At 42.6% G+C, this 13450-nt stretch overlaps 1 protein-coding gene across 1 annotated transcript in view; it reads right to left on the reverse strand.

The window, feature by feature from the left end:
- The window catches only part of AXDND1 (axonemal dynein light chain domain containing 1), a 109028-nt gene that overhangs the window by 9106 nt on the left and 86472 nt on the right, over window positions 1–13450 (reverse strand). The window contains exons 23-25 of the mRNA XM_074390165.1: window positions 10230–10334; window positions 8316–8398; window positions 7344–7573 (exon numbers count right to left, since the gene is read on the reverse strand). Coding sequence (XP_074246266.1) covers window positions 7344–7573; window positions 8316–8398; window positions 10230–10334 — 418 coding nt within the window. The remainder of the gene's footprint in view (window positions 1–7343; window positions 7574–8315; window positions 8399–10229; window positions 10335–13450) is intronic.

A 13450-nucleotide genomic window follows, 5' to 3' on the forward strand; every position in this document is an offset into this window, starting at 1 on the left:
GTATCTTGTGAACTCCAGGATCTGTCAGACATCTGGGTCGGGGGCAGGGGTGGGGACATTCTGCCTTCCAAAAATCAGTTTGCCTTGGCAAGACAGATGGTGGAAACTCTTACTCTTCAGACTTTCAAATGTGTTTCTCAAGCTGGCCTAGAGGCAGCCTAAAGTATGGCTGTGCCAGGTCACGTGCTCGTGGGACCCAAACCTTGCAAATACAAGAGGATGCCCTCCAAAGAGACAGAGCCACTGCAGTCTTGCAAAAAAAAAAGTATGGCTGTGCCAGGTCACGTGCTCGTGGGACCCAAACCTTGCAAATACAAGAGGATGCCCTCCAAAGAGACAGAGCCACTGCAGTCTTGCAAGTGTCCTTTCATTGGACACTCAAAAACAGAAGCACTGTCCAGGCAGAATGGCACACTGCTGTATGATGGGACTGCTTAGGGAACTGGAAGGCTGCCTTACACTGGTCATGTTCTTTGATGCACCATTTTAGACAAGTTGTACTTCTCAAAAACCTGCACTCTGCAGAGTCCATCTTTGAGATCAGAGGGACTAGTGGAGTTCTTGGCAATCCTGAATGGGAGATTGCCTTGACACTGTGGCAGGCTTGGCTAGAATGAGCTCTCTATTTTTCTGAGGCAGTGATGGAAGTATTGATGAACCGCAGACACAATTTTGTATCAATATAGCTACAGACTGCCTCAGCCTCGGGCTCAGATAGCAAGCACTGCAGTTTTGCAAGTATGCAGGGCCCACGCAGCAGGGCTACAGAAGTTTTATTCCTAACTTTAGAGAAACTCCTCTGTTTCCTGTGGGGGAATACTTGCTGGTAGATGGGATACTTATTTGATTCCAGGAATAGATAGCTTTGGGGCCTGCAAGCAGAATTTCTAGCAGGCTTTAAAAGTGAAATGCAAGGTATGTTTCCCAGGTAGTATCTGGGCCATTGCTCTCCAGCTAGGAAAGGCCAAGAACAAGAGGAAAGTGCAGTCGCTTAGTGCTGCAAGGCAGCAGACACGTGACCTGACTACAGTCAAGTCAATAAGACCGCCTGTGTGAGTGGAACCAGATCTCTCGGGGGAGAATCTCATGGAGCCCACATGCACTGAGTTGATGTGGGTACGTGATAAAGAGCCAGGCCTGGTGGTTGAGGGGTCTGTCCACTAAACTTTCTAAGATCCTTAAGTACATTACGGTATGCACTCCCAAAACAGTACCCACTCGGCACCACAGGACATGGAATATGTCACCACTGAGACCAGGGGCTGGGACACAGACAAGTGGGAGGAGGCTAACCAGTTTCCTCTCTCTGAAGGGCCAGGACAGCTTTCTAGAGACAAGGACAGCACAGCTCAGTCCAGACATCTGAGCACAGAACGGCTGGTTTCCCATATGCAAGCACAATAGCCTCACCTGACAGCCTGAGTGCCAGTGAAGAGCAGCAAAAGTTCCTCCCTCCACTCTGCTTGGGAGACCACTTCAGGGACACGCTGAGAAGGCGTGGCAGGGTCTCAAGCCCTATCTAAACCTTCCCACAGAGCAGTTACTTGGAAGAGTGGAACTGTCCGGGCTAACTTGCAGACAGCAACAGTGCAGGTGCCCTCTCTGCGGCGCACTTTTTTTTAAAAACCGCCTAATACTCATTATGCCTTCCTAACACCACCCTGATTTCCTCTCCCCGTATTGTGTCCCATCTTAGAGGAACGGCAGCGCAAAGTGTCCTTCCTTCGCTGTAAGGAAGCCAGAGAGATCTCTGAAGTCGTCTCACCATCCCTGGGGTTCATCCATGGGGAGGTTTGTGACTACAGGGTAGCCTTTCTCTCTCGAGACTTTGGCAGAATAATGTAAGGATGAAATAAATGACTGGAGTTCATTTGGTGGTAGCACTAGAGCAAGATGGTGAAGGAATGACTGTGCCTGACCTAAAGCCAGCTGGTTCCTGTCTGTTTCTAGCCTAGTTCTTCAAAACTTCCCTTCAAATCCTTGAACCCCCAACGTCCTTTCAATAAAGTATCCTTTTAAGCGGGTTTACAAGAGTAGCTGACTTGTAACCAAACCACCTCATCTAATGTAGGTCCACGATGCCAATCACCTCATTCTGTAACACTGGCATTTAGAGACTAAGCCTTCTACGCAATGGAGCTGGCATGGTATTTGGCACATTCTAAGGGACAAGGCTCATGTTCAGGGATGGGGGCTATGGATTTGTATGGAAACGACAATTCATTCCTGCTAGGTGGCAAATTAAGAAAAATTATATTTATAAAAATTTGGGGACCCCACAAAAAGTCCCCAAATTTTCTAGAGCTATCGAGGATTGTCTTTGGGAAGGAGCAAAGATAGGGCTGGCTCCACTCCGTCAGGCAGCGGCTTCAGCTTGTCTGTCATTTGGGCCAGAAGCACTGCTGAGTTTCTGAAGAATTTCATGTTTTCTTTTCCAAGAGGTAAAGAGTGAAACCGGCCAGACTCCATCTAGTAGTCTTAGGTACATCCTAAGGAATGCTGAAACCCATCCCTCACATGCTTTGATGACGGCCAATGGCAGGCCTGGCCAAGGTGGGCTTAAATAAAGATGGGAACTCTAGGGTCAGGGGGGTTTCTAAGGCTGGAAGAACAGGTAAAGGTCTAAAATTCTAGGAGATAAATCCAAAGATATACCAAATACGTGGAGGCAATACAGGTGTAGAAATCTTGCCACAGGTATTTAGAGATTAAGAGCAAAGGCAAGTGAGCCAGGAGCAGTGAGGCGGCAGAGAGCCCTTGCTGAGTGACTGCCCAGAACATCCAGTTGTCATGTGCAGGTTAGTCCATCTCTTGTGCCTAGATGGATTCAGGGTCATGAACAGAGCAGACAGATGAGACAGTAAAAGCAAGAAATGGAGATTCTGGGTGATTCAGCAACACAGGCCCCTATGAAGGAAAGCATCTGGGCAATGGCCTGGTGGCCCTTCACTATTGTGAAACAGTCTAGACGTGAGTACAGTGATCTAGGGGCTCTGACACCAGTCAGCTCTGCGACCGTGTCTTATAATCACTGGACCTCAGTTTGATCTTCTGGGAAATGAGAATTACAGTATCTCCCCCACCTACTTTGTGGGGTTATTGCAAAGATCAGAGAAATCATAAAAATGCCAGAAACCATAAGAAATCTGAAAATGCTGCAGAAACCTAAGGGCATCAAGATTTACTCTCTCTTTTTTTTGAGATGGAGTCTTGCCCTGTTGCCCAGGTTGGAGTGCAATGGCACAATCGTGGCTCACTGCAACCTCTGCCTCCTGGGTTCAAGCATTTCTAGTACCTCAGCCTCCTGAGTAAGCTGGGACTACAGGTGCACACTACCATACCTGTCTACTTTTTGTGTTCTTAGTAGAGACATGGTTTTGCCTCATTGGCCGGGCTGGTCTCGAACTCTTGACTTCAAGTGATCCTCCCACCTTGGCCTCCCAAAGTGCCAGGATTACAGGAGTGAGCCACTGTGCCCAGCCAACATCTTCTCTTTTAAATTGAAAAACTAATCCTTTTTTTAAATTTGCAATTCTTGTCTGCAGAGTTCAAAGTTTTCAAAAAGCATTATTTTCTTGAGAGAAACTGACATTTCACAGACCTCTGTTAGGAAATCAATTGAAGAGGCTAGCAAACTTTTGCACAAGCTACTTTTAATGTGGGAAGTGAGCTAATGCACTGACTCCCTACAATCATCTCTGTGACTTTTAAAGAGAAAATGCTCTTGGGTTGTATGTTGTGGCTTTTTTAGTGGCTGTCACAAAGGGAGTCCCTCCAACTGAGCCACATCAGCTCTATAACACAGCGATATCTGAGGTGTGTTCAGTGGATAGAACCATTGTGAACCCCAGAGCTCTGTGGACACTACTTGGGTTTCGTTTTGTCATCAAATTTAGTCCGGATTCTGGATTTAATGTTGAGAGCACCCTCCTTGCGTGGTACCTCTAAAAAGACAAAAAGAATTAGAATATTGTAGTAATAATATCTTACATTTACTGAGGGTTTTTAATTTTACAAAGAACTTTTACAGTTTTTCTGCCTGAGTAACCCTCAAGCTACAAATAAGCCATGTGCCACAAATTTGACTCTAAATTGGTTACTGGTATTCAGAATGCATTTCCCAAGTTCAAGTGTGGTCAGTTAACTGCTTGAGTTCTGGGTCCTGGGGCAGGAGAGAATGTGGCCAAAGAGTGAAGAAGAAAAAGAAAAAGAACATTTCCTCCTTCCCTCTTGTACACATCAGAAGCTTGGTGAAAAAAAATTCAGATGGAGACAGTCTTCAGAATCCTTCCTTATCCATTCCTGAACCCTTCTGTGGTTTCCCCAACCCTTTCTCTCCAGACTCCTGTGCACAGACCCCACACAAGCTCCATCCCTGCGATGGTGCAGAAGGCCTCTGGCCATCAAGCCTCCTCCCCGTGACATGCACATGAAGAGCAGCCCGTGACACTCTGCTTCCCAATTTGAATCCTTCAGATGGGCTGCCGCCATGTCCATCCTAAATGTGGTTGCTTTCATGTGCACCTTGTATTATACTGTTAGTGTAACTCCCCACACCCAACCGTAGGCCCCAATGAGATCAAAGACTAAGCCATTCTCATCTTTGCAAACTTCCCTCGATTCCTTTTTCAGTCACAGCTCACAGTGATTTACTAATTATTAAAAATATTAACATAAAAACAAAAATAAATATGTCTCCTACTCTGTCCAGGTCTTCGCTTTACTCAGCATTCACAGGTTCCTACCTTTACTACAGTATAATTTTCTTTTCCTTCACTGCACAATCCTCAGGAAAAAAGTGATTTTCTTGTACTAACATATGCAAATATAGCAGTGTCAGATTGCTCCAGAGGTATCTGCATTTTTTTTCAAGGGACTACCTACTAACTCGAAGAAGTGTCTAACCTACGGATTTTCTGGAGACTCTGTTCAGGTCACTTGCAGGGCACAGGGACTGCTCTGAGTAGGAAGCAGATCTCCTAAGCTTTGCAAGGCATCTCATTCTCCACTTCAGCGTCCCCTGGCAATGACTTTGCTGGTGGTTTCTGGAAGGAGGGAGAAGGGTGACTGGGTATCCGTGTAGGTTACTGTTTGCAGGCTGAAGACTTACTTTATGTAGTTATCCTCTACGTTAAAATAATTAAAACTTCTCAATTCTGGATTTAACCGATTCCTCCAGACCTTTATGAAAATGGACAAAACAAAAGTCCTGCCTTCATACTGAGGTAACCTCTCTAGTTTAAGTTTAAAAAGTAGGCCTTTTGGATGCTTTGATTATTTATCTTCCTAAATCTAGAAAAGGTCTAGTTTTCAAATGATCAGGAAAAAACTATATTCAGAATATAAGAAGATGAAATTTTAAAAATTCACGAAAACTCTGTCGCATATATTCAAACCTAAAACTAAAGGACTGATTGTCAGGCTTGTGATAAATAACATTTTCACCAGTTCAGAGTTGAAAGGAGTAGAAAAAATGAACTCACACTCTTACAGTGTTAATGTCCCTGTACCTAGGGCCAGGAGCTGTGAGGGGCTGGCTAACTTCACTGGTTTTGCTGAGGGGTAGGTGGAAATAGGGGTGACAGAAAAACGGAGAGTAGATGTATTGCGGTACTATACTTTGCACCAGGAGTTGTCCTGGAACAGATCACAGGTTGGAGATGAAAGCAAAAATCAAAGCATAGCCTCTAATATTAGAAATAATTGAGAACTGCTTCTGGGCAGATTGCAGTACTAATTAGAAATAAGAAAATGAAAAGTTAAATTCCTCTCCCTATAGACTAAAGTAGCTTTAAAAATCACATGAAGTCACGCCGGGCGCGGTGGCTCAAGCCTGTAATCCCAGCACTTTGGGAGGCCGAGGCGGGTGGATCACGAGGTCGAGAGATCGAGACCATCCTGGTCAACATGGTGAAACCCCGTCTCTACTAAAAGCGCATAAAATTAGCTGGGCATGGTGGCACGTGCCTGTAATCCCGGCTACTCAGGAGGCTGAGGCAGGAGAATTGCCTGAGCCCAGGAGGCGGAGGTCGCGGTGAGCCGAGATCGCGCCATTGCACTCCAGCCTGGGTAACAAGGGCGAAACTCCGTGTCAAAAAAAAAAAAAAAAAAAAAAAAAAAAAAAAAAAAAATCACATGAAGTCAAACATGTACCAAAAATAAAGATAAAATTATCTACAAACCTCTATCACCCACAATGTCTGTCAGTATTTGGGCATATTTCTTTCTGGTCTTTTCCCTGGCTTTCAAAAATAATGTCATATCCTATTTCGTGCATTTGATATTTCACATAAAATAAACATAACATCAAAATGATGTCATATCCTGTTTTTTGCATGTGATAGTTAACATCAAAATTTCCCATGTCACTAAAAACTCCTTGAAACACCATTTTAATAGTTGTGTAATATTTATGTATATTGAAATAGCATAATTTAATCTTTCTTTCACAATTGAACAAGTTAGGTTGTTTCTATTTTTTCTATTATACACAATGATACACTGAACATCTTTGTGTATTAATTTTTGTATATTTAGGATTATTAAGATTCTCAAGTGAAATTATGCATATATTATCATGTAAATATTATGTATATTTATCATACATATAGTATTCACATATTAACATCCACATATTATAAATATATGCATGTTTTAAAGGGATATCCATATATACTATCAAATTATTTTCTAAAATAGTTGTATGTGTTTGTCTACTCACAAGTATTATCTGTATAACTACTGTACATTGGCACTTCTAAAAAGCATTGTGTTTTCTTTTATTAAAAAAAAAAAAAACAGCCAGGTGGGGTGGCTCACACCTGTAATCCCAGCACTTTGGGAGGCCAGGGTGGGCAGATCATGAGGTCAGGAGTTGAAGACCAGCCTGGCCAACATGGTGAAACTCCATCTCTACTGAAAATACAAAAATTAGCCAGATGTGCTGGCAGGCGCCTGTAATCCCAGCAACTTGGGAGGCTAAGGCAGGAGAATCACTTGAACCCAGGAGGTGGAGGTTGCTGTGAGCTGTGACCACACCATTGTACTCCAGCCTGAGCAACAAAGGGAGACTCCACCTCAAAAAAAAAAAAAAAACACCTTTGCCAGTTTTGTAAATAAGTATCTGAATTAGTTTATTCATTCACAATTCTTATTCATTTGGTTTTCCTTTTTGTGAGTTGTTTGAATAAGATAGTTATGTGACTAAGATATGCACATTCCTATGAGAAGTATAAACTAGTAAATTATCACTAAAGATATTAATGTTCTTCTAAAATATCTGTGGCCCAAATTTTCTTTCATATACATACCCTAAATAAAGCAAAATAAGAAGGAGTCCTTACCTTTCTTTCGAGACTTTGAGGAATTTTCTGCTGACCTGACTTCTTCTTGTTCTTGGTCTTCTTCTTCTTTGACTTCTCCTTCTCCTTCATCTTCTTTCTCTCCTTTAGACTCCTTTCTTGATGTCATGACTAATTCCTCTAGATCTTTATTTTTTATAAGTGTATGTTGAAGTTTCTCATATGCATCTTCAAACTTTTCCTCTGCCTGTATGGCTCTATTTTCAACCTCCCTGATGTGGAAGAGAAACACAACAAAAGAAAAAGTATGTTTGATTTAGAAACTCATTTTCTAAAAAGGCAGTGGGATTAGAAAACTGTGTCTGAAGGACAGAAATAAGGGAGGCAACAGCATCAATGATTATCTAAGAATTGGGGGCATAGGAGTAACTCTGAATGCTAATGTCAGAGTAGAAATCATGCTGCTATTTAAGAATATATTTATCATTTCTTAGTAAAATCCGATTTGGGGGTATCCAGAATTCTTCATTAGTGGCCAGGGAACTTCCTTCCAGGAGTTCATTTTGGCTTCTCTTAATTGATGTGATCCGACAAACTAAATTCAACAGAATATCTTCTTTTCTCGCACCTCTAAAACCAAATTTTGACAGTCCAGGAAACCAGCTTGAGATGTGCTTCTCAGTTACTACAGCACGTCATATGTCTACATGGCTCCGCTTTTCTCCTGACATCCCCAGCCATCTCAACTATACCGCCCTTTCTACTCTTTGAGCTATATAACATTCTTTCCCAAGCACGATCATTTCTCCTAGTTCCACTTATTTCCCTAAGTCATCTCTTAGAAACATTGGATCAGATCACTGCCTCTAGCAGAACATGTGGAGATACCCATCGCACTCATGAGGATAAAGAAAGCAGGAAAGCCAAAGGGAAGCCAAAAAGTGTTAATTTCTCAGTCAAACCTCCCGGCAAGCCCATATTCATCCTCTTACCATTGTGTTGCCTCATACTTACAGTAACTTCTCCTGCATATGTTCAATTACAGCCACTGCTTCAAGATATTTTTGGGCCAATGTACCTTGCTTAGCTGATTCTCTCTGACAGAAAATATGAGATATGAATGAACTGACAGTCTCAACAATTAGTATTCTACTTTTCAGGATGTTCTGGATCAAGCCTTCTAAAATACTATTTTTCTTTTACCCATATCTAGCTAATAGACAGTAAAGCACACCCTTAATACTACACATGTACACACACACACACACACACACACACACACACACACACACATACATATATATATATGTGCTGGCCGTATAAGCTAGGTGGGCTGCTTGGTACCCTATTTCAAGATGGTCTGGAAGAAAAGGACAAAAGCCCCTCACTCAAGGTCTAGCCTATGGCTCCCACATCTCTAACCATGAAATGGTTAACTTTTGGATGGAGAAATTTGACAAAATCTATTGATCCCCCAATCCAAGAAAATGCACAATATGAGCATACACACAAAATGTTACACACCACTTCAGGGAATTAGTGGGATAAAGCCCATCCATAAGCTCCTAGAGTCACAGTGTTCTGTAGAGATCTAGAGCTGACTTAAACCTACCATAGTTCTAGAACAAAACTTTTGTGGAGACATTTTAAATCTGCTTTCTTGCTGAGTTCCACAGCCACTGTCTCTAAGTTTCCAATTTCCCAACAGTTCTTGTTGTTAGGGATATGTGCTCATTATCATAGCTCTCAATAAAGTCTACTAGATGAATGTTTAAAAATTAGTCAAATATTGACCAAGAGATTGTTAAACTAAGGAAAGAGATGAAATACTGATGTTAGAATGAGGTTTAGGCTGGCCACAGTGGCTCACGCCTATCATCACAGCACTTTGGGAGGCCGAGGTTGGTGGATCTCCTGAGGTCGGAAGTTTGAAACCAGCTTGGCCAACATGGTAAAACCCCATCCCTACTAAAAATACAAAAATTAGCTGGGCATGGTGGCAGGCACTTGTAATCCCAGCTACTCAGGAGGCTGACAGAGGAGAATCGCTTGAACCCAGAGGTGGAGCAAAACTCCATCCCCCCAAAAAGAGAGGGAGAGAGAGGTTTAAAGATGAGAATGAAAAGCTTTTGTAAAGTTAAGATAAAATAATGAGTTTTCCAGGAATTACGTTGGAAGAAAAATATCTGTAAAACAGGCCAGGCACAGTGGCTCATGCCTGTAATCCCAGCACTTTGGGAGGCCAAGGCGATTGTATCACAAGGTCAGCAGTTCAAGACCAGCCTGGACAAGATGGTGAAAGCTTGTCTCTACTAAAAATACAAAAATTAGTCAGGCATGGTGGTGGGCGCCTGTAATCCCAGCTACTTGGGAGACTGAGGCAGAGAACTGCTTGAACCCGGGAGGCAAAGGTTGCAGTGAGCCAAAATTGTGCTACTGCCTTCCAGCCTGGGCATCAGAGCAAGAGTCTATTTCAAAAAAAGAAAGAAAAATATCTATAAAATACATGACTTAGGAACTCCTGGTCCCCTTAGAGTAGCTAAAAGTTATGTTAGCACCGCATCATTTTTTGTTTGTTTGTTTGAGACAGAGTCTCACTCTGTTGCCAGGCGTCAGGCTGGAGTGCAGTGGTGCAATCTCGGCTCACTGCAACCTCCACCTCCCAGGTTCAAGCAATTCTCCTGCCTCAGCCTCCTGAGTAGCTGGGACTACAGGCGAACACCACCATGCCCAGTTAATTTTTGTATTTTTAGTAGAGACAGGGTTTCACCATGTTGGCCAGGATGGGCTCGGTCTCTTGACCTTGTGATCCACCCGCCTCGGCTTCCCAAAGTGCTGGGATTACAGGCGTGAGCCACCACGCCCGGCCAGCACCATATCATTTTTATGCAATGTATTGAATTCCCTAGTTGGGTTTCAGATACATACCCAAGAAGACAACACATCTGTTTCAAATAGAGGTTTGGAATGAATATTTTCATCTTCTCCAATGAATCGGATGAGTGTTTCCTTCTCTGTAGATGTTGAAGGTTGCTAGAACACAGAAACATGTGGACCTGTTAGCAAGCTGGTGTGTAACACAGTGGCACATCAGCAAGTTTCCTGGCACCATATTGGAAGCTTAAATTTTCCATTTGCTCTCATCATACAACAAGCACTTTTGAAGACTTTCACATAACAAACACTGTGAATGGGGAGTGAGCACAAGGGATATAACTATGGGAAAAACAAAGAGGATTTCTTCCAGGTTCCAGGAACTGTCAATATTGTAGGAGAGAGAGAAAATAAAATGAGTAATTATGGTATAACATGATTACTATTAGCCAAAAAGTGTGTTTCAAGGGCTGTTTGCACTCAGTAAAGGGCCATTCATTCTTCCTAGGTACTTCACAGAGAAAATGTCATTTAAAGGCTGAACGGGGTTTCACCATGTTGGCCAGGCTAGTCTTGAACTCCTATCCTGGTGATCTGCCCACCTCGGCCTCCCAAAGTGCTGGGACTACAGGCATGAGCCACCACACCTGGCCTTATTCCTTTATTTTCTTTCTTTCTTTCTTTTTTCTTTTTTTTTTTTTTTTTTTTTGGTATTTTAGGTTCTGGGGTCCATGTGCAGATCATGCAGGATTGTTACGTAGGTATATACATGGCAAGGTGGTTTGCTGCTTCATCCCCCTCTCACCTATGTCTGGCATTTCTCCCCATGGTATCCCTCCCCAACCTCCCTATCTGCTGCTGTCCCTCCCCTAGCCCCCCACCAACAGACCCCAGTGTGTGATTCTCCCCTCCCTGTGTCCATGTGTTCTCATTGTTCAATACCCACCTATGAGTCAGTACATGCAGTGTTTGCTTTTTTTGTTCCTGTGTCAGTTTGCTGATAATAATGGTTTCCAAATTCATCCATGTCCCTACAAAGAACATGAACTCATCATTTTTTATGGCTGCATAGTATTCCATGGTGTATATGTGCCACATTTTCCTTGCCCAGTCTATCACTGATGGGCATTTGGGTTGGTTCTAGGTCTTTGCTATTGTAAACAGTTTATTCAGAGTTTTTAACATAAAGTGCTGTTGAATTTTGTCAAAGGCCTTCTCTGCATCTATTGAGATAATCATGTGGTTTTTGTCTTTGGTTATGTTTATGTGATGGATTACGTTTATAGATTTGTGTATGTTGAACCAGCTTTACATCCCCGGAATGAAGCCTGCTTGATCATAATGAATCGGCTTTTTTTTTTTTCATTTTCTCCTTTTTTTTGCCTCAGCCTCCTGTGTAGCTGGGACTACAGGTGTGCGTCACCACGCCCAGCTAATTTTTATATTTTTTAGTAGAGTCAAGGTTTCACCATGTTGGCCAGGATGGTCTCGATCTCTTGACCTCATGATCCACCCGCCTCAGCCTCCCAAAGTGCTGGGATTACAGGTGTGAGCCACCACGCCCGGCCTGGATCAGCTTTTTCATGTGCTGTTGCAATCAGTTTGCTAGTATTTCATTGAAGATTTTTGCAACTATGTTCATCATGGATACTGGCCTTGCCTGAAGTCTTCTTTTTTTGTTGAGTCTCTGCTGGGTTTTGGCATCAGGATGATGTTGGTCTCATAAAATTATTTGGGAAGGATTCCCTGTTTTTGGATTGTTTGGAATAGTAGTTTCAGAAGGAGTGGTACCAGCTCCTCTTTGTATGTCTGGTAGAATTCAACTGTGAAGCCATCTAGACCTGGACTTTTTTAGGTTGGTAGGCTATTAATTGCTGCCTCAATTTCAGCCCGTGTTATTGGTCTATTCAGGGTTTCAAATTCTTCCTGGTTTAGTCTGGGGAGGGTGCAAGTGTCCAGGAATTTATCCATTTCTTCCAGGTTTACTGGTTTATGTGCATAGAATTGTTTGTAATCATCTCTGATGGTAGTTTGTATTTCCGTTGAATCGGTGGTGAATCCCCTTTATCATTTTTTATTACATCTATTTGATTCTTCTCTCTTTTCTTTTTTATTAATCTGGCTAGCAGTCTGTCTATTTTGTTGATCTTTTCAAAAAAACAGTTCCTGGGTTTATTGATTTTTTGAAGGGTTTCTGTGTCTCTGTCTCCTTCTGTTCTGATCTTAGTTGTTTCTTGTCTTCTGCTAGCTTTTGAGTTTTTTTGATCTTGCTCTTCTAGTTCTTTCAATTTTGATGATCGGGTGTTGACTTTAGATCTTTCCTTGCTTCTCATGTGGCATTTATTGCTATAAATTTCTCCCTAGACACTGCTTTAAATGTGTCCCAGAGATTCTGGGATGTTATGCCTTTGTTCTCATTGGTTTTGAATAACATCTTTATTTCTGTCTTCATTTCATTGTTTATCCAGTCGACATTCAGGAGCCAGTTATTCAGTTTCCATGAAGTTGTGCAGTTTTGAGTTAGTTTCTTAATCCTGAGTTCTAATTTGATTGCACTGTGATCTGAGAGACTGTTAGTTATGATTTCCATTCTTTTGCATTTGCCAAGGAGCGATTTACTTCCAATTATGTGATAGAGTAGGTGCAATGTGGTGCTGAGAAGAGTGTATATTCTGTGTGGATTTGGGGTGGAGAGTCCTGTAGATGTCTATTAGGTCCACTTGGTCCAGATCTGAGGTCAAGTCCTGGATATCCTTATTAATTTTTTTTTTTTTTTTTTTTTAGACAGAGTTTCGCTCTTGTTACCCAGGCTGGAGTGCAATGGCGCGATCTCGGCTCACCGCAACCTCCGCCTCCTGGGCTCAGGCAATTCTCCTGCCTCAGCCTCCTGAGTAGCTGGGATTACAGGCATGCGCCACCATGCCCAGCCAATTTTTTGTATTTTTAGTAGAGACGGGGTTTCACCATGTTGACCAGGTTGGTCTCGATCTCTCGACCTGTGATCCACCCGCCTCAGCCTCCCAAAGTGCTGGGATTACAGGCTTGAGCCACCGCGCCCGGCATATCCTTATTAATTTTCTGTCCTGTTGATCTAATATTGACAATGGAGTGTTAAAGTCTCCCACTGTTACTGACTTGAATGTTGGCCTGCCTTGCTAGGTTGGGGAAGTTCTCCTTGATATTATGCCAAAGAGTGTTTTCCAGCTTGGATTCATTCTCCCTGTCACATTCAGGTACACCTATCAAATGCAGATTAGGTCTTTTCACATAATCCC

Source organism: Saimiri boliviensis, chromosome 19, assembly GCF_048565385.1.
Source record: "Saimiri boliviensis isolate mSaiBol1 chromosome 19, mSaiBol1.pri, whole genome shotgun sequence".
NCBI lineage: Eukaryota > Metazoa > Chordata > Mammalia > Primates > Cebidae > Saimiri > Saimiri boliviensis.